At 46.3% G+C, this 27,329-nt stretch overlaps 1 protein-coding gene across 2 annotated transcripts in view; it reads left to right on the plus strand.

Moving 5' to 3' along the window:
• LOC115155794 (immunoglobulin superfamily member 3) overlaps nucleotides 1-27,329 on the plus strand; it is a 97,273-nt gene that overhangs the window by 52,803 nt on the left and 17,141 nt on the right. For both annotated transcript variants that reach the window (XM_029702747.1, XM_029702748.1), the window contains exons 4-6: nucleotides 2,726-3,112; nucleotides 8,175-8,582; nucleotides 17,810-18,250. In XM_029702747.1, the coding sequence (XP_029558607.1) occupies nucleotides 2,726-3,112; nucleotides 8,175-8,582; nucleotides 17,810-18,250 (1,236 nt within the window). The remainder of the gene's footprint in view (nucleotides 1-2,725; nucleotides 3,113-8,174; nucleotides 8,583-17,809; nucleotides 18,251-27,329) is intronic.

Below are 27,329 nucleotides of genomic sequence, written 5' to 3' on the forward strand. Positions count from 1 at the left end.
CATTGGGCTTCCTGTGACCTTGAAGTCAGAGACGAAATGTAATTTCTATTCCTCAGTGTTCCCTCTGTGTATCCTACAGTGAAACTCCCTTTGTGTCTGGGCTAGTCTACTGTATATGAGACATACTGCTCTGTTTGTGACGAGAGATAAATCTCTCAGCCATCCACAGTTATACTGGGGAAATTCCCCCAGAGTTAGGAGGAGGGTGGAGCGGAACAGGCGAGCGAGCGAGACAGAGGAGATGGTATGCTTCTTATGATAATGATCTTATAATTAGCTGTCGACCTCTAACCCAGCAGACAGGGCACAAGAACAGAGTCTGAGCTACACACACACTGTACTATCCTTGTAAGGACTTCTAGTCAGTCGTTCAGGATAGTAAAATCCCCCAAAACACACACATTACATACAGGGCCACTGTACAGTACAGTACTGTCTTTCTCCAGATCCAGGAAAACTATTCCAGTAGATATATGGTGCAAAACATTTGTATACATTTTTTTGTAGTATGACAGTGGAATTATTCATTGATTGTTAATGGCGCCTCAGATCGTGATCAGAGGATGTTCGATAGGAAGACTCTGTCTCTCAGAAGAGCAATAAGTTAGCCAAGAGAGGCACATAGAGCTCTGCATCTCTTCTCTCTCTTTTATAATCTAAAATGGATGGGAGTGTTGTAGTGTGACAAAGGGAGTAGAGCAGGGCGTGTATGCGTACTGATTGTGTGTGTGTGTGTGTGTGTGTGTGTGTTGGAGGCTCTTTCATTAGGCTGTGTGTATTGAAGGGAGGGAGAGCGAGAGGACCCTGAGACAGCCCCATCACTGGCTAATCACCCACAGACAGAGAGGAGAGAGGCTAGACAAGGACAGAATCCTAATGGACCTCTTCTCTTTCCATCTCTCTCTCTCCCTCACTTTATCGTTCTCTCCCTTTCTCGTCACATCTCTTCCTCTCCCTCTACACGTCTCTTTAAACCTCTCTCTTTTTGATGTTTTTTCACTTCATCTTTCTTGTTCTCTGCTCTCCTTGTCTTTCTGTTTTCCGACCCTCTGTTTCTCCCTTTAACGCTTAATCCCATCTCTCCCTTGCCCCCTTTTATCTTTTCCCAACTCTCTTGTTTTCTAACTTCCTACTCTCTCGCTGCATCTGATTGGCCTGTTTCTTTTCACGTTTAATTTATTACAAACCGTTGACAGGGGCATGTCTCCACTTTTAGCTCCTCCCTTCCTCCGCGTCTCTCATCTCTCAGTATTGCCCAGGCACAGTCCATGGTAGTATTCATGAAGACGCATCATAGCAAAAAGTTTCAAAACGTTGTGCAATGGAAAACGTAAAAAAGCATTTCTTATTGGACAAGTTGAGATGGTACCTCCCCATTTTCATCTGTTTGCTTCAGTTTGGGGCCTAGTGAATACGACCCAGTTTCCCATGGCCATGTTTGTTGCTGAACTCTAAGTTGTCCTTGTAAAGCAGGTCACAGCTCCATGAGTTTAGATCCAGCCAGGAATACAGATCTGATGTCACAATGCAATATCCTGCCGCTTCATTGGTCAATGATCGTCACTGGCCTTTGTTTTGGCATCTGCTTTCCACTCTGTTACTGATGACCTGTGTGTGTTTGTGTGTGAGTCTGCTTGTATCTGTCCAGCCAGTGCCAGACTGTTAGCTATTAGGCTCATTGTTATTTTAGAGACAAGCGCTCAGCATGAAAGTTCACTGTGTGTGTGTACGTGTAAACAGTCGCCCCCCTCCCCTCTTCAAATGGCAGGCTTTGAACTTTTCCACAACTGTGTTTTCTCAGGAAGTGTGTTTAAAGTCTTTCTAATTCCAGCTAGGGGCTAGCACCTCTCTGAGAGCAGAGAGGGAATGAGATGCAGAGAGCATACCGCCGCTCCTCATGTTGAAATGAATACTGTAAATAAAACGCTGGGGCCACCGTGTGCGGAGTCCATCTATAATTGGGAGCCCAGTCAGAGGTGTATGCAGAGACGGCTACACTGATAATGTTTGCTCGGCCTCCTCTCCTCTCTCTTCTGTCAGGAAGAGCGAAGGAGACGAGCGGAGTGGCGAGGCTTTTTTCATCTGCTGTAGAGAATCTTAATTCGCTGTGTTTGTGTGTTGGAGGTGAAACCAAGGGGAGAGGAGGATGAGAGAGGAAAGGAGGAGGCTGAAGGAGCTGTGCTTCACTGTGGGCATAGCTGACCCCTTGTGTGACCCCCCCCCCCTCGGTCTCTTCCTCCCTTTCTTTCGACGACTCTTTCTCTCGCTCTCTCTGCCCCCAATGTGACAGGCAGCAGACATTAAAGAATAGGATGTGTTAGTGTGATGCATTTTCATTTCATATGCTGGTATTTAAAGAAGGTCTATATCCCGAGCAGCTAGTCATACTCTCATGCGTTATATGAGGATAAGGGAACATGTGATATGCAACAGCTAAATCAGAGTTGATGACTCCCTCCCTCTCTCCGTCTTTGGGAGAAACTGGCAGCTGAAACCATACTGATGCTAAATGTTAAAATCGGGGATGACAATTTTCTCTTATCCCTCTCCCCTTTCCTTCCCCCTCTCCTTCCATCCTCCCAGATCGGGACTTCAGCATCCTGGTGGAATTTAACATCCATCTCTTTTGATTAAGGACTGGAGTGTGAAGATGTGTTGACATGTGCTCTCTGGAGACAGGAGTTCAACTCTGCTTTTTAACTCATTTGATCTCTTTCTCCCCCAGATCGGGACTTCTCTATCCAGGTGAGCACGGAGCGGCGGTCCTTCACGGCGGGCGAGCCGCTGGAGCTGCGCTGCACCATCGATGCCCAGAGCGTGCCCGAGCGCTTCTTCTCGGTGTCGTGGGTGTTCAGCAGCTCGTCGGTTGCCGTGATAGGGCCCAGCGCTGTGCCCGTCCTGGGACCCGACTATGTGGCGCGTGAGGCCGCCGGTCACATGACCGTGCGTAAGGAGAGCCCCGCCGTGCACCTGCTAAAGTTGCAGCGCCTCCGACCAGAGGATGCTGGGAAATACATCTGTAGGGTCACGGAGAGGGAGAAGACACCCACTGGGGACTTTATAGACCGGAGCAAGAGGTCACGCAACGTCCAGATCACTGTGCAGCCTATCAGTGAGTATCAACACGGCACAAACTGTTCACACCCCTCTAGTTAGTGGAGAGAACATTTAGCAGGTTTAAAGATTATTTCCTGCAATTCTACACAGTTTGTCATAGGGTGCAAAGAACATTTAGCAGTTTTAAAGCAAATTTCCTTGAAATTCTATAAATTTTGCCATGTCTAATGAGTATTCATGCGATATTTGATTAACAAAAAAATGACTATCTATGGGCAATTTTTATTTAGCAAACATGGGCTAGTTGATCTGGACCTTTCTGACAAGTTATAGATGTATGTATGACTAACATGTATGTAATGACTAACATGACAAGAGGAACTGATGATGCACTACCCAATTTATAAATTGCACCTTGCATTATGCTATTACAACTTTCAAGAGTAAGTTTAAAGAATTGGGGGCCCCGCCTCTTCACCCCACTGCCGACCCCTCGCGTCCTCCACGGGAGGCGCGTCCCTCAGTTTGGGAACCATTGAGCTAAACGACATCTGATTGGCACTTTGATAGTAGTATGCTTTTCTAATGATATACATTATGTATTCTCCCAGAGCGGAGGTCAGATACCTCTATTCCAGAGAACAATAGAGCCTCTATTGTGGACCGTGAGTCTCACTGAGAATAAAGCCGCTCTTTGTTCCACCATTATTTTCTATAGGGCTGAGAATTGCCTGGGACCTCACAATATGATATTATCATGAAACTTGGATGCCGATATGTATTGTGATTCTTGCGATTCGATACTGGGATTTTATTACGATTTTCTGTTCGAAAGATATTGCTCACTATACACTGAGTATACCAAACATTAGGAACACCTTCCTAATATTGAGTGCCCCCCCCTTGCACTCAGAACTGACTCAATTCGTCGGGGCATGGACTCTACAAGGTGTCGAAAGCGTTCCACAGGGATGCTGGCCCATGTTGACCCCAATGCTTCCAACAGTTGTGTCAAGTTGGCTGGATGTCCTTTGGGTGGTGGGCCATTCTTGAAACGCATGGGAAACTGGTTGAGTGTGAAAAACCCAGCAGCGTTGCAGTTCTTGGCACAAACTGGTGCGCCTGGCACCTACAGTTGAAGTCGGAAGTTTACATACAACTTAGCCAAATACAAATACAAAACTCAGTTGTTCATTATTCCTGACATTTAATCCTAGTAAAAAGTCCCTGTCTTTGGTCAGTTAGGATCACCACTTTATTTTAAGAATGTGAAATGTCAGAATAATAATAGAGAGAATGATTTATTTCAGCTTTTATTTCTTTCATCACATTCCCAGTGGGTCAGAAGTTTATACACTCAAATAGTATTTGGTAGCATTGTCTTTTAAATGGTTTAACTTGGGTCAAATGTTTCAGGAAAGCCTTCCACAAGCTTCCCACAATAAGTTGGGTGAATTTTGGCCCATTCCTCCTGACTGAGCTGGTGTAACTGAGTCAGGTTTGTAGGCCTCCTTGCTCACACATGCTTTTTCAGTTCCGCCCACAAAGTTTCTGTAGGATTGAGGTCAGGGCTTTGTGATGGCCACCCTAATATCTTGACTTTGTTGTCCTTAAGCCATTTTGCCACAACTTTGGAAGTACGCTTGGTGTCATTGTCCATTTGGAAGACCCATTTGAAACCAAGCTTTAACTTCCTGACTGATGTCTTGAGATGTTGTTTCAATATATCCACATAATTTTCCGTCCTCATGATGCCATCTATTTTGTGAAGTGCACCAGTCCCTCCTGCAGAAATGCATCCCCACAACATGATGTGCCACCCCCGTGCTTCACAGTTGGGATGGTGTCTTCTTCCTTGCTGAGCGGCCTTTCAGGTTATGTCGATATAGGAGTCGTTTTACTGTGGATATAGATCATTTTGTACCTGTTTCCTCCAGCATCTTCACAAGGTTCTTTGCTGTTGTTCTGGGATTGATTTGCACTTTTCGCACCAAAGTACGTTAATCTCTAGGAAACAGAACGAGTCTCCTTCCTGAGCGGTATGACAGCTGCGTGGTCCCATGGTGTTTATACTTGCGTACTATTGTTTGTACAGATGAACGTGGTACCTTCAGGCATTTGGAAATTGCTCCCAAGGATGAACCAGACTTGTGGAGGTCTACATTTTTTTTCTGCGGTTTTTGGCTGATTTCTTTAGATTTTTCCCATGATGTCAAGCAAAGACGCACTGAGTTTGAAGGTAGGCCCTGAAATACATCCACAGGTACACATCCAATTGATTCAAACGAGGTCAATTAGCCTATCAGAAGCTTCTAAAGCCATGACATCATTTTCTGGAATTTTCCAAGCTGTTTAAAGGCACAGTCAGCTTAGTGTATGCAAACTTCTGACCCACTGGAATTGTGATACAGTGAATTATAAGTGAAATAATCTGTCTGTAAACAATTGTTTGAAAAATTACTTGTGTCATGCACAAAGTAGATGTCCTAACCGACTTGCCAAAACGTTTCTTAACAAGAAATTTGTGGAGTGGTTGAAAAATGTTTTAATAACTCCAACCTAAGTATATGTAAACTTCTGACTTCAACTGTACTACCATACCCCGTTCAAAGGCACTTACATTTTGTCTTGCCCATTTGCCCTCTGAATGGCATACATACACAATCCATGTCTCAATTGTTTCAAGGCTATAGAACAAGCTATGGAAGGACAAATACTGGAGTTTGGGTGCAGGTACAGATGACTAGCGGTAGCTAACACTACCTAGCAATTCAAATATTATTCGTGCTTGGAGTCAAAGTGTCAATATAATATTGTCCATAATAATATTGTGATATGTAACTTTATCGACTTTTCCCCCATCACTAATTTTCTGTCTGAGTGGATCGCTAAATATTGGTAATGCAGTATTATGGTCCTTCTCATTTCCTCAGCTCAGAGCTGCGAGTGAGCTGCTAGGTTGGATAATGGAGAGAGTTTCAGAGGAGGATGCAGGAGGCTGAGCTAACAGCCGTGAAATGAGAGTGTGAAGAAGGAGAGAGGAAGGAATGGGGCCTAGCTCTCCAGGGCCCACTAAGGGATCCCTGGGCTAAATGAATGTGTGACTCAGCTGAGCTTTCAGAGTGTTGGCCGCTAGGGGCGTGCTGGAACACTGGGAGGCGATATGAAGCCTAATCTAGCTAATACAACCCTCCCAAAACCTCCAGTGCCCAATGTTCTCATCCTCTCTCTTTCTATCCTGATGAATCCTCTGTCTAGTAGTTCAGTGCCCCCCCCCCCCCCCCCCCAAGTCTGCAGCTCTATAGCCTCTCTATCCCTCACTCTCTCTTTCTAAGGGCTGGTGTTGAATGCTAAAGCCTGCTGTTACCAGCATAAAAACACAATAACAACCCACCCCAACTCACCCTAAATATGCCATCATCCACCACCTGCACCTGCACCCAACCATCCTGACCTTACCCAAGCACCCCCCACTTCACTCCACTCCCACCCAAACTGTCCCAAAACAAAGCCCCCCTGGCCCCCACATGGCCCCAGTAATCCCCAGGGATTCTCCCTAATGGGACCTTTTGTTTCCCTAACAAATAGATTTAATGTTCTATAAAAGCATTGTATGTTTAATAACCATGGTTACAGCAGGGAGGGGGAGGTCTTAATGGAGAGTGGGTAGAAGGGTATGGGGTCAGGTTGACTCCCCCAACTCACCCGCCTCTAGTTACCATCCCTTGTATCTGGACCCATTAACAGCGGTGATGGGGTAGTATGGGTTAGAGAGGGTTGAGAGCAGGAGGACGGGAAGACAGAGGTATAAACAGTTCTGACAAATCAGTCCTGATGAATGACTTTACCTTGGGCAGGGGAGAGGGGTAAACGCGCTGCTATGAATTACAAACACAGAGAAAATGGAAAGAGGGAGTGAGAGACGGGCAGTAAAGAGAGAGAGAGAGACACAGAAAAGGAAGGGACTGAGAGAGTGGAGTAAAGAGAAAGAGGGATAGAAACACACAGAGGAGAGAGAGACCCATGAACAGAAAGGGAGATGGTGGGAGAGAAGGAACAAGTGGGAGACAGGGAGAGAATTGAAAGAGGAGCAAGACAAAAACAGGCGGGTTTGAAGAGGAGAGAAGCTGCCCTCTGCCTGCCTAACCATCTGTGATGTTCATACAAATCCACATTGACACTAAGAGCCGAGAGACAGAGACAATGTATAATGTATTTAACATGGGGAAAAGCTGGGGTGAAATGAAAAGATAGAGAAGAGAAAGGGATGGAGGCCTTCCATTTGTTCATGTAAGTGTGGAAAGGCTGCTTCATTCTGTATTCTCCCAGGGCTGTGGCTTGGTAGGAGGGGTGGTTAGCACCCAGTCACCCCCTCATCCTCTGACGGCAGAGAGAACGACATGGAGGGAATGAGAAGGAGAGAAAGAGAGCAGGAAAGAAGCCCTCCCTGTAGACTCAGATCACCCGAGGGTTAAAGGGGGTGTTGGGGCCGGGCAGCGCTCTGCAGTGTGTGAAAGGCACTGAAGTGATGTGAGAAGGAGAGAGAGGGTCTGTTTTAAAGCACAGGGGACAGGCAGCTAAAGACTTTTATCCTTCTGCACTTTCTTCTGAGGAGGAATCCATCAGACGCTGGGCCGTGTGATCTCAGGCCCGGCCCCTAAGCCCTGGGTGGACCGGGGTATCAGCTGCATTGCATTAGGTGTCAGAAGTGGGATCTGCAAACCACAATGCATCAGTCCACTGGGGTCTGTGTGTCTCTCTGACAGTTCCCCTCTCTCTCTCTTTCTCAGCTGCCCCAAGTTCAGAGTCGAGTGATCATCTCCACAGATACAGGCTGCTGTGACATAAATACAGTACATGCATAGGCTAGTCAGTAGTATACTCCAGTCACTGGTAGACACGATACTGCCCGTGGTTCTTTTTGTCCTCTGAATTGTTTTACATGTGAAGCCTGGTTCTAGTGTTTCATTATTTAAATGTAAAACCCTGTCAAAATGTCATTGGAGAGGTGTTGGTCCATTTTGACTTACTTTGTATATGTTCTGTCACTCCTTCTACCTCAACCCTCCCTCTCTGAATTCTCTCTCTCCCTCCCCACTCTTCTCTCCCTCCACCAGAAAGTAACGTCACAGTGTCTTTGTCCAGTAACTCGTCAGAGGTCCAGGAGGGGGACGTGGTCCAGCTGACATGTTCCATCCACTCCACCTCGGGTCCTCTGTCTGTGGCCTGGCAGTGGAGTGAGAAGCAGGGCTCCACCTCTCCCCAGGACCTGGTCTCTGTAGACCGCGACGGGACCGTCCGACCAGGCCCTGGGTACCGTGAGCGATCCAGCTACGGGGAGATCCGAGTAGAGAGGGTACGGGAGGACATTTATACCCTGTCCCTATACAACGCCCTGCCTGGAGATGGGGGGCTGTACCGGTGCACGGCCACAGAATGGGTGGAAGCCGGGACTGAGCCAGAGCAGAGCTGGGAGATAATAGGAGAGAAATCAGCCACCAAGACCATCACTGTTAAGACCGTGGGTGAGTGTGTGTAGCAGGGACTCATGACTCAGATAGATAGATAGGAAGACATAGAGATATATCTATCTATCTATCACACACACACACACACGGAACCCTGACACACACACACACACACACACACACACACACACACACACACACACATATATAAAGGGAAAGGGGATACCTAGTCAGTTGTACAACTGTGTCTTCTGCATTTAACCCAACCCCTCTGAATCAGAGAGGTGTGGGGAGCTGCCTTAATCCACATCCACGTCATCGGCGCCCGGGGAATAGTGGGTTAAATGCCTTGCTCAGGGGCAGAACGACAGATTTTTACCTTGTCAGCTTGCACACACATACAGTATACACATCAAGGTCATCTCTGTCACGACAAGTTGTAAGCTTAAGCAACAGGCGAACACACATATACACACACATCAAGGTCATCTCTGTCACGACAAGTTGTAAGCTTAAGTAACAGGCGAACACACACATACACACACATCAAGGTTATCTCTGTCTAGACAAGTTGTTAGCTTAAGCAACAGGCGAACACACACATATACACACACATCAAGGTCATCTCTGTCTAGACAAGTTGTTAGCTTAAGCAACAGGCGAACACACACATACACACACATTAAGGTCATCGCTGGCATTTCTTTAGCTTTTGTCTAGAGTGAGCACCGAAATACACACACACGTCCAGTCCTTCCAGACCTAGACAGTTGGTAAGCGTGTGCAGGGGGATGTCAGGAGCACAAAGAGGGCAGTCATTTTCCTACCTGTTGTAAGAGATTGTGATGAATAGCTCACTGAGAGGCTTGAAAATAAAGCATGCTTTATTCATGCTGAGCCAAGGGGTGTGTGTCACTACAACACACACACACACACACACACCATTCTGACTTCAGATATAGTTTTTCTTTTTCATGATATTATGGACACAACACACACGATCTTGACTTGAGACACACTCGCACTACTTGCGTACACGCAGATTATCTAGAATTATTAAAATGGAAATGTGTTTAGCAGTGGGCAGGCTTTCCTCTGTCAGTGAGTTAAGCTGAACATCACTGGTACAGACTGACTGAGAGAAGCAGTGGAGCGGTGCACTGACTGAGGCACTGGGGGAACCAAGGGCTCAGTGCACAGTCTCGCGCGCACACACACACACACATACACACACACATAGACACAGAAGGGATTAGCCCCTGCAGCAGAGTATTGTGGTGCTGTGGAGGGAGAGAAAATATGTCCGTTTTTTAATTGGCCATTTGTTGTGTTTTAGCAAAAACTGATGAATTACAGGTAACTGACATAATAAAGGAAACACCAACATAAAGTGTCTTAACAAGGCATTGGTCCACCACAAGCCAGAACAGCTTCAATGCACCTTGGCATAGATTCTACAAGCATCTGGAACTCTATTAGAGGGATGTGACACGGTTTTTCCATGAGATATTCCATCATTTGGTGTTTTGTTGATGGCCACCGCTCCAGAATCTCCCATAAGTGTTCAACTGGGTTGAGATCTGGTGACTGAGACACACACTCTAAGCTCCTGTTAGACCCCTATTTCAAAGTCACAGATCTCTTCTTCTAGCCATGGTAGCCAAAATAATGGGCAACTGGGCATTTTTATGCATGACCCTAAGCATGATGTGATGTTAATGACTTAATTAACCCAGGAACCACACCTGTGTGGACGCACCAGCTTTCAATATACTTTGCATCTCTCATTTACTCAAGTGTTTCCATTATTTTGGCAGTTACCTGTATGTAGATGTTTATTTTGTTGTTGTTCCTACACGTTTTTATTTTATTTGTGTGTACAGTATGCCTGTCTCTGTGTATACAGTATGTGTGTCAGTTTCCCGGTGTGTGTCTGTATCACGTGTTTGTGCCTCTGCGCGCATCCTTGTGTCTTCAAGATGTGTAGCATCTGCTTGCCTCAGTCTCTACTGAAGTCTCCTCTGAAGAGCAGTGACAGTCAGCCAAGGTATAAATAGGCCTGCACTCTTTTCCTCTGTTCATCCTCTCCTCTATTCTCTCTCTTCTCCTTTAATCAGTTTCTCCTTCTATTCTTCCATTCCCCTTTTTCACAATGCGTCTTTTTCCAAGTTGGCTGTCTGGCCCTTGGGGATTAGTGATAGTGTCCTCTGGGCTTTGACAGAGAGGTGATGCGTTGCCATGGTGACAGTGTTCATTAGGGGATCCTGGTAGCTGATTGGCTGAAGAGCGCCCAGGAGTGATTGGGTTGGCAGGTCTGTGATGATGACAAGCCCAGGTTCTTAGACCTAACAAACACACACACACACACACACACACACACACACACACACACATGATAGGCATACACTTACAATCGACTCACAACGACGTATACATAGGAAAGGGAATATTAAGGTAATATAATAGGAAAGGAATTATCAGTATGAACTTGCCTCTCCCATCACAGAGGCCGACAGTGATGGAGATGGATGGAAGAAGACCGAGGGAGGGAGGGAGGGAGGGAAGGGCTGAACGAGAGATGGAAGAAGACGGAGGGAGGGAGGGAGGGAGGGAAGGGCTGAACGAGAGATGGAAGGAGAGCGAGAGAGGGAGGGAGGGAAGGGCTGAACGAGAGATGGAAGGAGAGCGAGAGAGGGAGTGAGGGAAGGGCTGAACGAGAGATGGAAGGAGAGCGAGAGAGGGAGGGAGGGAGGGAAGGGCTGAACGAGAGATGGAAGGAGAGCGAGAGAGGGAGGGAGGGAAGGGCTGAACGAGAGATGGAAGGAGAGTTATTGTCTAATGTAGAATTATGGACTGTGGCTGCTGTCTGGACATTAAACCATTGATTACACACTCTGAAGGACACTATGGACAACTCACTGCCAGGAGAGAGAGATGAGGAGGGAGGGAGGGAGCAAGGGAGGAAGGAGAGATGACAAGTGAATATTGGAGAAATCTACACAGTCTCATAGACATGAATTATCGGATCTTGTAAAAATCAGAAAGAGGTCTCACTCCCTCACCGCTTCTCTCTCTCTCTGAAATAGATGTATATGAGGGTAGAAGATACTGAAATGGGTTGATATCAGTAAGAATCGCAGACTAGAATGGAAGATGTTACGGAGGGATATCTGCGTGAACTGTGGAGTGAAGTGTACTGTACCAGGGAATCTCCCCTCCTCTTTCTCAACTCTCTAAGTGGTGTAGTGTAGGTCTATGTTGGCCCTATTATCTGGACCAGGGTGACTTATCTTAATGAGGAAGGTTTGGATTGGCTAGAGAAAGAAGCGGGTCGAGTATCAGCTCTTGGAGCAAATCTCTCCCTGGAGCCTTCTTTGGTGTTGCATCACCATTAGTTTTGAACTCTGCTATCACACACCGTTACAAACACACAGCATGCACACACACACACACACACTTCGATGAGACACGCATACATTCACTGCCGCCCGGGCAGTCATGATAAATTGATCTGTGCTCTAGAACTAAGCCCCGGTGCACCCTGGGTAAATGGGTGCTAATCTCAGCAGGAGAGTCCTCCCCCGTTCAACCACCGGTGACTATTAACCCTATTAGTGTTGCATGGTATACAGACTCTTCACTACTTTTTTGATACTAGAACATGAAATGCGTCTCACGTCATCTACTGAGAGAGGATCAAGTCTGTCTATTAGCGCAGCCCATGTCTCCTTATAGTGTGAGAGCACCATTTCCTGCTCCGGATCCACTTACTGGTGGCCAGCTCTAGCCTGTCCTGAGGAACCACTACACTCCCTGGGAGTCTGGGCTGTATCACCACTTCTGCTGCACAAGCAGTTAGCAAGATGATCTTTGCTCGAGTCTCGAACTGACCGTGTGTGTGAATGACATCATGGGGCTTAAAGAGACTCTTTTATAAAATAAGAGATTGCTTTCTTCTATACAAATGTTGTTGATCAATAAAATAAGTCCCAACAATAAAATAAGTCCCAAATGGAAGGGAAATGGATTGTTTTTCATCTGTAGCCCACTGAAATCAGCTAAAACCAGGTCAATAACTCAATGCATGCAGTGTGTCCTGTTGAAAATGCATTCACCTGTATTGTGAATAGACCTAGGCTACATCTTGATTTACCATTCAAATTAATGATTACTATTATGTTATGTGGTAAGATGGGTAAACTAAGTCAAATTGATTGTATAATTGATTAATTAAAGCATACATTCAACAACTGCCTCACCTAAAGCCCATTATTGTGGGACGCTGCTATAGACCAAGTGCTAACAGTCAGTATCTGGATAATGTGTGTGAAATGCTTGATAATGTATGTGATACTAACAGAAGTATATTTTCTGGGTGATTTTAAATATTGACTGGCTATCATTCTGCCCACTCAGGAAAATACTTCAAACTGTAACCAGTGCCTGCAACCTGGATCAGGTTGTCAGTCAACCTACCAGGGTAGTTACAAACAGCACAGGAATTAAATCATCAACATGTATTGATCACATTTATACTATAACGCTGCAGATATTTGCTTTAAAGCAGTATCCAAATCCATATGATGTAGTGATCACAATATAATAGCCATATCTAGGAAAACCAAAGTTCCAAAGGCTGGGCCTAATATAGTGTATCAGAGGTCATACAATAAGTTTTGTAGTGATTCATATGTTGATGATGTAAATAATATTTGCTGGTCTGTGGTGTGTAATGAGGAGCAACCAGACACTGTTTTACTAACAAGTACGTACCCATTAAGAAAATGACTGTAAAAACTGTTAAATCCCCTTGGATTGATGAGGAATTGAAAATTGTATGATTGAGAGGGATGAGGCAAAAGGCATGGCAATTAAGTCTGGCAGCCCAACTGATAGGTAAGCGTACTGCAAATTAAGAAATCATGTGACTAAACTAAATAAAAATAAACTACACTATGGAACAAAGATAAATTACATAAAGAATGATAGTAAAAAGCTTTGGGGCACCTTAAATGAAAGTTTGGGAAAAAAAGTCAACTTGGCTCCTTCATTCATTGAATCAGATGCTCATTCATCACAAAGCCCACTGATATTGCAAACTACTTTTAATTACTTTTTTATTGGCACGATAAGCAAACTTAGAGATGACATGCCAGCAACAAACGCTGTCACTACACATCCAAGTATATCGGAGCAAATTATGAAAGACAAGAATTGTACTTTTGAATTCCGTAAAGTCAATGTGGAAGAGGTGAAAAAAATACATTTTACATTTTACATTTTAGTCATTTAGCAGACACTCTTATCCAGAGCGACTTACAGTAGTGAATGCATACATTTCTTATTTTTTATTTTTTATTTTTTCCTGTGCTGGCCCCCCGTGGAAATCGAACCCACAACCCTGGCGTTGCAAACACCATGTGTTGCAAACACCATGCTCTACCAACTGAGCTACAGGGAAGGCTGTATATAGTCTCAACAATGACAAGCCACCAGGGTCTGACAATCTAGATGGAAAATTACTGACGATAATAGCAGACGATATTGCCACTCCTATTTGCCACATCTTCAATTTAAGCCTACTAGAGAGCGTGTGCCCTCAGGCCTGGAAGGAAGCAAAGTCATTCTGCTACCCAAGAATATTAAAGCCCCCTTTACTGGCTCAAATAGCCAACCAATCAGCCTGTTACCAACCCCTTAGAAAACTTCTGGGAAAAAATGTGTGATGAGATACAATGCTATTTTACAGTAAACAAATTGACAACAGAATTGCAGCATGCTTATAGGGAAGGACACTCAACAAGCAAAGCACTTACACAAATGACTGATGATTGGCTGAGAGAAATTGATGATAACATGAGTGTGGGGGCTGTCTTGTTAGACTTCAGTGCAACTTTTGACATTATCGATCATAGTCTGCTGCTGTAAAAATGTGTTATGGCTTTACACCACCTGCTATATTGTGGATAAAGAGTTACTTGTCTAACAGAACACGGAGGGTGTTCTTTAATGGAAGCCTATCAAATATAATCCCGTTTAAATCAGGAATTCCCCAGGGTAGCTGTTTAGGCCCCTTGCTTTTTTCAATTTTTACTAACAACATGCCACTGACTTTGAGTAAAGCCAGAGTTTCTATGTATGCGGATGACTCAACACTATAAACGTCAGCTACTACAGCGACTGAAATGACGGCAACACTCAAGAGCTGCAGTTAGTTTCAGAGTGGGTAGCAAGGAATAAGTTAGCCCTAAATATTTCTAAAACTAAAAGCATTGTATTTGGAGCAAAACACTCACTAAACACTAAACCTTAAACCTCAACGAAATCTTGTGGAAATTGAGCAAGTTGAGATGACTAAACAGCTTGGAGTAACTAGATTGTAAACTGTCATGGTCAAAACATATTGATGCAGTAGTAGCTAAGATGGGGAGATGTCTGTCTATAATAAAGCGATGCTCTGCCTTCTTAACAACACTATCAACAAGGCAGGTCCTACAGGCCCTAGTTTTGTCGCACCTTGACTATTGTTCAGTTGTATGGTCAGGTGCCACAAAAAAGGACTTACGAAAATTGCAATTGGCTCAGAACAGGGCAGCACGGCTGGCCCTTGGATGTACACAGAGAGCTAATATTAATAATATGCATGTTTATCTCTCCTGGCTGAAAGTGGAGGAGAGATTGACTTCATCACTACTTTTATTTATGAGAGGTATTGACATGTTGAATGCACCGAGCTGTCTGTCTAAACTACTGGCACACAGCTCAGGCACCCATGCATACCCCACAAGACATGCCACCAGAGGTCTCTTCACAGTCCCCAAGTCCAGAACAGACTATGGGAGGCACACAGTACTACATAGAGCCATGACTACATGGAACTCTATTCCACATCAAGTAACTGATGCAAGCGGTAAAATGTACATTTAAAAACAGATTAAAAAAAACACCTTATGGAATAGCGGGGACTGTGAAGCAACACAAACATTTGCACAGACGCATGCATACACACACACACATACAATAACATACGCACTATACAGTTGAAGTCAGACGTTTACATACACTTAGGTTGGAGTCATTAAAACTCGTTTTTCAACTACTCCACAAATTTCTTGTTAACAACTACAGTTTTGGTAAGACGGTTTGGACATCTACTTTGTGCATGACACAAGTCATTTTTCCAACAATTGTTTACAGACAGATTATTTCACTTATAATTCACTGTATCAATTCCAGTGGGTCAGAAGTTTATATGCACTAAGTTGACTGTGCCGTTAAACAGCTTGGAAAATTCCAGAAAATGTCATGGCTTTAGAAGCTTCTGATAGGCTAATTGACATCATTTGAGTAAATTGGAGGTGTACCTGTGGATGTATTTCAAGGCCGACCTTCAAACTCAGTGCCTCTTTACTTGACATCATGGGAAAATCAAAATAAATCAGCCAAGACCTCAGAAAAAAAATTGCAGACCTCCACAAGTCTGGTTCACCCTTGGGAGCAATTTCCAAACACCTGAAGGTACCACGTTCATCTGTACAAACAATAGTACGCAAGTATAAACACCACTGCTCCAAAACCGCCATAAAAAAGCCAGACTACGATTTGCAACTGCACACAGGAACAAAGATCATACTTTTTGGAAAAATGTCCTCTGGTCTGATGAAACAAAAATATAACTATTTGGCCATAATGACCGTCTTTACGTTTGGAGGAAAAAGGCGGAGGCTTGCAAGCTGAAGACGGGACCAGCTTGTGGCTCAGTTGGTAGAGCATGGTGTTTGCAACGCCAGGGTTGTGGGTTCGATTCCCACGGGGGACCAGTACGGAGAATTTTTTTTTTAATGAAATGTATGCATTCACTACTGTAAGTCGCTCTGGATAAGAGCGTCTGCTAAATGACTAAAATGTAAATGTAAAATGAAGAACACCATCCCAACCGTGAAGCACGGGGGTGGCAGCATCATGTTGTGGGGGTGCATTTCTGCAGGAGGGTCTGGTGCACTTCACAAAATGTCATCACGACGATAGAAAATTACGTGGATATATTGAAGCAACATCTCAAGACATCAGTCAGGAAGTTATAGCTTGGTTGTAAATGGGTCTTCCAAATGGACAATGATCCCAAACAAACCTGACTTCGTTACACCAGCTCTGTCAGGAGGAATGGGCCAAAATTCTCCCAACTTATTGTGGGAAGATTGTGGAAGGCTACCTGAAATGTTTGACCCAAGTTAAACAATTTAAAGGCAATGCTACCAAATACTAATTGAGTGAATGTAAACTTCTGGCCCACTGGGATTGTGATGAAAGAAAGAAAAGCTGAAATAAATCACTCTCTACTATTATTCTGACATTTCACATTCTTAAAATAAAGTGGTGATCGTAACTGACCTAAGACAGGGAATTTTTACTAGGATTAAATGTCAGGAATTGTCAAAAACTGAGTTTATACATGGATTTAGTACTGTGTATATGTGGTAGTGGTGGAGTAGGGGCCTGAGGGCACAAAGTCTGTTGTGAAATCTGTGAATGTTTTGTAATGTTTTAAAATTGTATAAACTGCCTTAATTTTGCTGGACCCCAGGAATAGTAGCTGCTGCTTTGGCAGCAGCTAATGGGAATCCATAATAAATACAAACAACAAAGTCCAATGTAATGATATTGAGTTCAAAAGTTCTGTCTGGATCAAGTGCCATTCTGGGACTTTGGCTAATACGCCTTCTTTTTTTGCCGTGGTATTGAGTATCATGATACTAAACCTGGTATCAGTATCGAAGTCAATATTCTGGTATCGTGACACTAAGCCTTATACGTTATATGATCTATAGACACAGTTTACAACCTCTCTATACGGTTGTGTTTCAGAGGACAGTGAATGGATTGTAACGGCTAACTTGTTGATGGAAGGCAAGTTATTCAACTCTCACTGAATGCCACTTGGTCTTGCAATCCCTACTCCTTCCCTTCCCCTTTGTCTGTGTATTGAAGCAGAGGGTTGCTCCCTTCAGGCTGTCACCACCATGGCCTCTGTCATGCTGCCTGGCCTGCCACACTGCTTACCTCTCCAATCCTTTCACATACTTCATCAAGTGCCTAAGGAATAGCAGCTAGGAAATAGCAGCTAGGAAATAGGAGTTATGGAATAGGAACTAGGGAATAGGGAATAGGAATTAGGGAATAGGAACTAGTAATCCAATTTAGGGAAAAGGAGCAAGGGGTCGGTTTGGTATTTATCCTTACTATCCAACATTAACACATAATTTCTTCTCTTCCTGTTTCCCCAGAATCCTCCTTCGTGGTGTCGGCGTCGTCGCGGACGCCTAGCGTGATCTTTGGCGACTCGTTTGATCTCCAGTGCCTGGTCAAGCCCCGCCATAACCCTCGTGTGCCCGCCTCCGTCACCTGGCGCTTCATGCCCACCAGCTCGGGTTCTGCCGGGGAGGGTGGTGAGGGTGGCACAGTGGGCGAGTTCCGAGACCTGGTGACGTTTACCCGTGAGGGCACGCTGCAGTGGGGCGAGCAGCTGCTTGGCCAGGGCACCCGCACCACCGTTGACCGTTCCCATGCCAACACCAACTTCAGGTTGTCTGTGACACGTGCTGGGCGTAGGGAGGCGGGGACATATCAGTGCTCTGCCCTCCTGTGGAGGAGGAACTACGACAACACCTGGAGCAAAGTGGCCAGCAGGACATCTAACCTGCTGGGGATCAGCGTGTTACAGCCAGGTGGGACACACACACACACACACACACACACACACACACACGCGCCTTGAGCCATGTGGCCAACCAACCACACTTCTGGACATGAATTAACACACAGAAAAGAGAAGCACACAGAATGACTGCGGTAGGCCTGAGGTCGGGGAATGTTTAGAGGTGAACATATGCTGCACAGGTTTTCTCCTCCCTGTCCTCCTTTGTTCTGTGAGAGTCCTGTACAGTCTGAGGAGTGAGTCCTGTATTAGCATTGTGTGTTCTGCCCATTAGGTCTGTGGTGCCATGGACCTATAGGTATTAGTCTCTCTCTGCTCTAATTGCTCTCGCTCTCTCTCTCTGCTCTAATTGCTCTCACTCTCTCTGCTCTAATTGCTCTCACTCTCTCTCTCTCTGCTCTAATTGCGCTCGCTCTCTCTCTCTCTGCTCTAATTGCGCTCGCTCTCTGCTGTAATTGCTCTCGCTCTCTTGTTTACGGACTAATTGTGTGTGAGAGAGAGTGCTTGCGTGCGTGTTTCTGTGCGTGTGTAGCACTGGGCAGGGCAGAACCTCCTAATGGAGCAGTGTAATGTCCCCACTAGAGGTAGTGATCAGAGAGGAAAATAATGGGTGGAAAAAAGAGAGGGACTGAGAAAGAGGGGGGGGGGGGGGGGGAATAGAAAGAGAGGTCCTTGAACTCTTTCCCTCATCAACAATTCACTAACTACACCCCATGGCATCACGCACTGCTGCAATAATAGGCTTTTATTCGCTCACACCCACACACACTGTATACCTTTCCTTTGGGATCCCTCATTGTCGACTACGATTTCCCTCCAGGAGTCAGGGTTGTGGTGTGGGTCTGGCTGGCCGTTGGTTTGGAGATGGCTGGATAGGCCAATCCATGACCTGGTGATCTTGTCGGAGTGGGGGCAGAGGTGGGGGATAGGGGTGGCTGTTACACACACACACACACTGAACAACCCACTGATGATGTTGAGGCAGAGTTTGTGTGTAGTGGAGGTTAATGTCAGTGCTTGTGTTCCTGGGTTCCCAGGTTGTTTATGTAGTCTCTCTGTGAGGAGACTGAATTACATTTCTGACACTCTGGCCTTCAGCTGAGCAGAGGAGTGTTTCTGTTTGTGCAATGTGCACTACCTCATTAAAGTGTGTGTGGGTGTGCCTTGTGTTGCTCCCTGTTTTCCTTCACCATCTACACACACACACGCACACACACACACACACGCACACACACACACACACACACACACACACACACACACACACACACACACACTTTAATGAGGTAGTGCACATTGCACAAACAGAAACACTCCTCAGCTCAGCTGAAGGCCAGAGTGTGGGCACACACAATTCAGTCCCATTCAAACTCCTATTTACCCTAACACATACTCTTACCCTAACCTTAACCCAAAAACCGAACCCTAACCCTAAAACTAACCCTAGCTCCTAAACCTAATTCTAACACTAATTCTAACCTTAACCCTAAACCCCCTAGAAATAGCATTTGACCTTGTGGGGTTCAACAAAATGTCCCCAGTTGGTGTGGTTTTCCTTTTATCCTGCCTGTGAGGCTGTTAGTGGGAGGATCAGCCTGGGGTTATACCACTTTACTATCACTGAGACTGGCTGTGTGGGGTTATACCACTTTACTGTCACTGAGACTGGCTGTGTGGTTATACCACTTTACTGTCACTGAGACTGGCTGTGTGGGGTTATACCACTTTACTATCACTGAGACTGGCTGTGTGGGGTTATACCACTTTACTATCACTGAGACTGGCTGTGTGGGGTTATACCACTTTACTGTCACTGAGACTGGCTGTGTGGTTATATCACTTTACTATCACTGAGACTGGCTGTGTGGGGTTATACCACTTTACTGTCACTGAGACTGGCTGTGTGGGGTTATACCACTTTACTATCACTGAGACTGGCTGTGTGGGGTTATACCACTTTACTGTCACTGAGACTGGCTGTGTGGTTATACCACTTTACTGTCACTGAGACTGGCTGTGTGGGGTTATACCACTTTACTATCACTGAGACTGGCTGTGTGGGGTTATACCACTTTACTATCACTGAGACTGGCTGTGTGGGGTTATACCACTTTACTATCACTGAGACTGGCTGTGTGGGGTTATACCACTTTACTGTCACTGAGACTGGCTGTGTGGGGTTATACCACTTTACTATCACTGAGACTGGCTGTGTGGGGTTATACCACTTTACTATCACTGAGACTGGCTGTGTGGGGTTATACCACTTTACTGTCACTGAGACTGGCTGTGTGGTTATATCACTTTACTATCACTGAGACTGGCTGTGTGGTTATATCACTTTACTATCACTGAGACTGGCTGTGTGGGGTTAGACCACTTTACTATCACTGAGACTGGCTGTGTGGGGTTATACCACTTTACTGTCACTGAGACAGGCTGTGTGGGGTTATACCACTTTACTATCACTGAGACTGGCTGTGTGGGGTTATACCACTTTACTGTCACTGAGACTGGCTGTGTGGGGTTATACCACTTTACTGTCACTGAGACTGGCTGTGTGGGGTTATACCACTTTACTGTCACTGAGACTGGCTGTGTGGGGTTATACCACTTTACTATCACTGAGACTGGCTGTGGGGTTATACCACTTTACTGTCACTGAGACTGGCTGTGTGGGGTTATACCACTTTACTGTCACTGAGACTGGCTGTGTGGGGTTATACCACTTTACTGTCACTGAGACTGGCTGTGTGGGGTTATACCACTTTACTGTCACTGAGACTGGCTGTCTGGGGTTATACCACTTTACTGTCACTGAGACTGGCTGTGTGGGGTTATACCACTTTACTATCACTGAGACTGGCTGTGGGGTTATACCACTTTACTGTCACTGAGACTGGCTGTGTGGGGTTATACCACTTTACTATCACTGAGACTGGCTGTGTGGGGTTATACCACTTTACTGTCACTGAGACTGGCTGTGTGGGGTTATACCACTTTACTGTCACTGAGACTGGCTGTGTGGGGTTATACCACTTTACTGTCACTGAGACTGGCTGTGGGGTTATACCACTTTACTGTCACTGAGACTGGCTGTGTGGGGTTATACCACTTTACTGTCACTGAGACTGGCTGTGGGGTTATACCACTTTACTATCACTGAGACTGGCTGTGGGGTTATACCACTTTACTGTCACTGAGACTGGCTGTGGGGTTATACCACTTTACTATCACTGAGACTGGCTGTGTGTGTGTGACTGATGTACTACTGATGTGTCAAGGTGAGGCTGATTACAACTCAGCAGGGAGATGAGCTCAGTGACTCTGCTGATCAATAAGACAGCCAGCCAGTAGAATATAGTCAACTATACAGGGTTTCTCTCTCTGTCCCACTCCCTCTCTCACACACACAGCAACCTCAAACTATCTCACACACACACACACACACACACACACACACACACACACACACACACACACACACACACACACAGGTCTGTGCTCTGAAGCAGTACAGGGACAGACAGTGTTCTGACCTTAGCCACTCAAGCTGAACACAGTCTCACAAGACCCTTCAGGAACCATTTGGCAATCGATTTATCATCCTGCACGCTTGTTTAGTTTCCCTGATGTGCACTTTACTGTCTTTACCCATAGTGAAGAGGACCGATGACACGCGCACACACATTTAGAAAATCAATGGAGCTCTCTTTCACTCTCTTCTGGCTCCGCACTATCTCCATGACGACGTGATCAGTTACCTTGGAAAAGCTATCGGTTACCATGACGAAGTGATCAGTTATGGTGGCTATATGATAAGTCCATGTATAGGCTTGGGCTCACAGGAGTATTTGATTGGCTGTGAGGTGGACTAATCCAGCTCCCCCATTGGCTCCTCCATACTTTTTTTCTATTGTTTTAGTCAAATCCTGTTTTCCTCCTCAACTAGGCCTGACACACACACACACACACACACACACACACACACACGCGTCACATGGCTCCATTTAGAGCCGTGATTCATCTGTCAGAATGTAGGCCGTCTCTTCTGTTTTCTCCTAGCTGTTTTCTTAAATGTTAACCACTCTTCGCTAAATGAGAGGCTGACATTTGCCGTTTCCACTTTCTCTCTCAAAGAAGCAGAAACGAGCGGAACAGGAGAGTGGGGGTAATGAGGTGTGCGCAAAGCTGGAGCATCACACAGCATCTGACCAAATACATTATTGAGAGACTTTAAATCATGCTTCCAGAGGTACCTGTACACTGACCCACCAGCCTGCTCAATATGTATGAGCTTCCTCACCACCGTGTGTGTGTGTGTGTGTGTGTGTGAGACTAACTGCTATGGTTGGGCGGTATCCAGATTTCATACCGTTTCTGTGCCATAGGGGGTTATGCGGTATTACCGAATGTGCACAGAAGGGGCGCTATTGGACGGACGCACAAAACATTTTAGGCAACAGGGGTCTTGATCCAGGAGGGGATTGAATATCTCTGCTGTAACCAAGACGCTTGACAACTAGCCAGTTAGTAAACCAAATGCATAGCTGGAGATAATTTATTTGACACATATTAGATTTCTTATAGTTAGACTTATAGCTTTTTTTTAACAGTAAAAATCATACCGTTGAAAATCATACCGTTGGTGTTTGGAAATACCCCGGTAGAAACGGTATATCGCCCAAGCCTAGTGACTGCATAATGCTACTCATATGCATACTCTGCATGATGGGACAGTGCCTCTGACTGCACTGGGCCTCTGCTGGGCTGAGGATGATGTGTGAAGTGTCTGAAAGGACTAGAGAGATGGAACGTGTGAGGCCTCGGCGCTAGCCTTATCCCAGCATAGCCCCAGACCCAGCATAGCCCCAGCATCAGACCCAGCACCAGCATAGCCCCAGCACCAGACTCAGCATAACCCCTGCACCAGCCTCAGGATAGCCCCAGCTCCCTACAGCCCTACAGAGTCCCAGCTCCCTACAGAGTCCCAGCTCCCTACAGAGTCCCAGCTCCCTACAGAGTCCCAGCTCCCTACAGAGTCCCAGCTCCCTACAGAGTCCCAGCTCCCTACAGAGTCCCAGCTCCCTACAGAGTCCCAGCTCCCTACAGAGCCCCAGCCCCAGCTCCCTACAGAGCCCCAGCTCCCTACAGCCCCACAGAGCCCCAGCTCCCTACAGTCCTACAGAGCCCCAACCTCGGCCCCTCTGGTAGGTGGGTTCTGGTCTTCTTCTCCAGGAACATAAAGATCTTTTCTGCTGCAGAAGGAGGCAGAGCGTCTGTTCTCCTATGTCCTCTCTATGGGAACTCTGATGCCTTGAACACATTGACTGAAATTAACCCCTAGATTAGAGGCTACCAGACACACACACACACACACACACACACTCCTGGATTCTGTCCCTGTGCATGAGTGTAATTATTTTCTATTGGAACATGCTTCTATATAGTCTGACACACGGCTCACAGCGCACAAATGGAAGGAGGAATACTATACTCCTCATGATTTGCGTTTTCTCTTTGTCTCTCTGTAAAACATAATAAGAGCAGACACATGTTCAGTCCTGCACATCACCAGGGAAGCTTCAGTCTCATCTCTACACAATCTAATACCAGCTCCTCATAACTCTCCCGCACCACACACACACACAAACCATTATGCTGATTCTCCGTAATGAAGCCGGAGCTCAGATTAATGATGGTTTGGGGAATTTAATACATTTTCTCGTGTGTGTGTGTGTGCGCCCACATAGTTTGAGGAATGTGATATTAACGTTCCCTGGTTGTAGGCTGTGCTGGAATAAAAAGGGAGATGATGGTGTCCTACTTCCTGTAGAGAGAGAGATCTGGGGGGTCCACACCTACACTCTAGCCTACATGCTGTACATTTTCGTCATTTAGCAGACACTTATCCAGAGCAATTTACAGGAGCAATTAGGGTTAAGTGCCTTGCTCAAGGACACTTCGACAAATGTTTCACCTACTCGGCTCTGGGATTCGAACCAGCGACCGGTTACTGGCCCACCGCTCTTAACCGCTAGACTACAAGAACAGTATGCTGATTATTACTGGTACTAGCCCACATAGGCTGAGTCGAAAATGGCACCCTATTCCCTATATAGTGCACTGCTTTTGACCAGAGCCCTGCTCAAACTATAGTCAAAAGTAGGGCTCTCTATAGGGAAGCAGACATACAGTATGGGTTGAAGAGCTGGTCTTTGTAGCTGATACAGTATACATATGATGACATGTCCATCATACCTGTGTCAGTAAAGGGTGTCCCCTGCTATTTCTATCTTCTACTCTCCCCCCTCTTTCTCTCTCTCCCCTCTTTCTGTCTCTCTCCCCTCTGTCTCCCTCTCTCCCCTCTTTCTGTCTCTCTCTCTCTCCCCTCTTTCTCTCTCTCTCCCCTCTTTCTGTCTCTCTCCCCTCTGTCTCCCTCTCTCCCCTCTTTCTGTCTCTCTCTCTCTCCCCTCTTTCTGTCTCTCTCCCCTCTTTCTGTCTCTCTCTCTCTCCCCTCTTTCTGTCTCTCTCTCTCTCCCCTCTTTCTGTCTCTCTCTCTCTCTCCCCTCTTCTGTCTCTCCCCTCTTCTGTCTCTCTCTCTCTCCCCTCTTTCTGTCTCTCTCTCTCTCTCTCCCTCTTTCTGTCTCTCTCTCTCTCTCTCCCCTCTTTCTGTCTCTCTCTCTCTCTCCCCCTCTTTCTGTCTCTCTCTCTCTCCCCTCTTTCTGTCTCTCTCTCTCTCTCCCCTCTTTCTGTCTCTCTCTCTCTCCTCCCCTCTTTCTGTCTCTCTCTCTCTCTCTCCCCTCTTTCTGTCTCTCTCTCTCTCTCCCCTCTTTCTGTCTCTCTCTCTCTCTCCCCTCTTTCTGTCTCTCTCTCTCTCCCCCTCTTTCTGTCTCTCTCTCTCTCCTCTCTCTCTCTTCTGTCTCTCTCTCTCTCCCCCCTCTTTCTGTCTTTCTCTCTCTCCCCCTCTTTCTGTCTCTCTCTCTCCCCTCTTTCTGTCTCTCTCTCTCTCTCTCCCCTCTTTCTGTCTCTTCTCTTCCCCCCTCTTTCTGTCTCTCTCTCTCTCCCCTCTTTCTGTCTCTTCTCTTCCCCCCTCTTTCTGTCTCTCTCTCTCTCCCCTCTTTCTGTCTCTCTCTCTCTCCCCTCTTTCTCTCTCTCTCCCCTCTTTCTGTCTCTCTCTCTCTCCCCCTCTTTCTGTCTCTCTCTCTCTCCCCTCTTTCTGTCTCTCTCTCTCTCTCTCCCCTCTTTCTGTCTCTTCTCTTCCCCCCTCTTTCTCTCTCTCTCCTTTCTGTCTCTCTCTCCTTTCTTTGCCCTCTTTCTGTCTTTCTCTCTCTCCCCCTCTTTCGCTGTCTCTCTCTCCCCTCTTTCTGTCTCTCTCTCTCCCCCTCTCTCTCCCCTCTTTCTGTCTCTCTCTCTCTCCCCCTCTTTCTGTCTCTCTCTCTCCCCTCCTTTCCCCACCCCTTTACTATTCGCCCGCCCCTCCTGATGGTGTCTTGGTGCCGAGTGCTAGTGAAGTGTCTTCAGTGTTAATGGCAGTAACAGCTCTCTCTGTGCCCACGCTCTCTTCATGCCACCCAGCACAGCCCTTCTCCTCCTCCCCCAACCTTGTTATTGATAGCGTTACCATCACCGTGGTGACGGGAGGTTCCCGCTTATCTGTGGATGGATTGCAGCTGTCCGTCTTCATTAGGGAGGAGTCATCCACCCAACTCTCCAGTCACACGCCACGGGGCTCAGAGTTTCACAACCACCCTGATCATAGCCTTCCTCCTTTTTATCTTCTCTACCTCCGTCTTTCTCTCCCTTTCCTTCTCTTTATTCTTTCCTCTTCTTCTACTGCCCACAGTGACATTCTCTCTCTTGCTTTCTGTCTGTCTCGCTCTCTGTCTCTCGCTCTCCTGCACCCATCTTGTCTTCCTATTCGTCCTCTGTTCATTTTCTCTCCCCCTCCTCTCATGTCTCTCCAGATGTTGCTGTGGTGTTTTTACAGCGGTGGTGTGACATGGCTGAAGGGTTGTTATTGTTATGACTGGGATATGACGTCTTATCATGTTTGAGCTGTGCTGTGTACAGTACAGTTTTGATCTAACCCCCCAGGCACTGGTGTGTCTTCTACTGTCGGATTGGATATCTGCACTCCAAGCCCCCCTTCCTATTCCCCCCCCCCCCCCACACACACACACACATTCACACACACAGTAGGTAATGAAATTAAGAGCCATTGTGTGAGAAAATAATTTCACAAAAGGCTTTTGATGAATCATGTCAGATTCAGACGCTCAAGGTCAGCTCATCTCTCCGTCTTCCTCGCAGACTGCACAGCCAGCCCACTGCACACACCTGCTGCTCGGGACGGACACACATACTCCCCCCCCCTAATACACTACAGTCCACACAGTCTATTGTGTCCTCTCGCTCTCTGTCTCATTCATCTCCAGGCCAGAGACTGTTCTGCAGCCAGCAGTCAGCACTGGCTTCCCTCAACAATATCTATGACCACATTCCAGCACTGGTTTAATGGACTGTTACGAACCGGCTCAGAGTTCGCAACAAAAGGGAGACAACGTGGAGACAAGGAGTATCAAAAATATATATTTATTCGATACCATAACTAGCACAACCAAAAACAAGGTGTCTGCATGGAGAGTCTCCCCAATGACTGTGGAAGAGGTGTCTTTATCCTGGGACACACCCGAGCCCAGGTGTTTCCCATCTAGCTGACGACCCTTCCAACTCCGCCCACTGGCATCCTAATAAGGAACAAGAGCAAAGAGAGAAATACAGCAGACAGAGTGGGAGGGTCGTCACACACCCCCCCATAAAACCGGGGACCAACAAGGGCCCCGGAACAACGTACCAGCCTCTGCGTCCCAAATTGACACAGGCCTCTGCGTCCCAAATTGACACAGGCCTCTGCGTCCCAAATTGACACAGGCCTCTGCGTCCCAAATTTACGAGAGGTTACATGTTCACCTTCCAGTTGCCCCGGCCAACCTCCTTCTCCCAAGACCTCAGCAACCTTTGTGCCCAGGAAGCAACGTTTAAGAGGAAAGGAGAACACAACACCAGGAGGGAACAGACAGGAAAGT

The sequence above is a fragment of the Salmo trutta genome, chromosome 20, assembly GCF_901001165.1.
Source record: "Salmo trutta chromosome 20, fSalTru1.1, whole genome shotgun sequence".
NCBI classification, from domain to species: Eukaryota; Metazoa; Chordata; class Actinopteri; order Salmoniformes; family Salmonidae; genus Salmo; species Salmo trutta.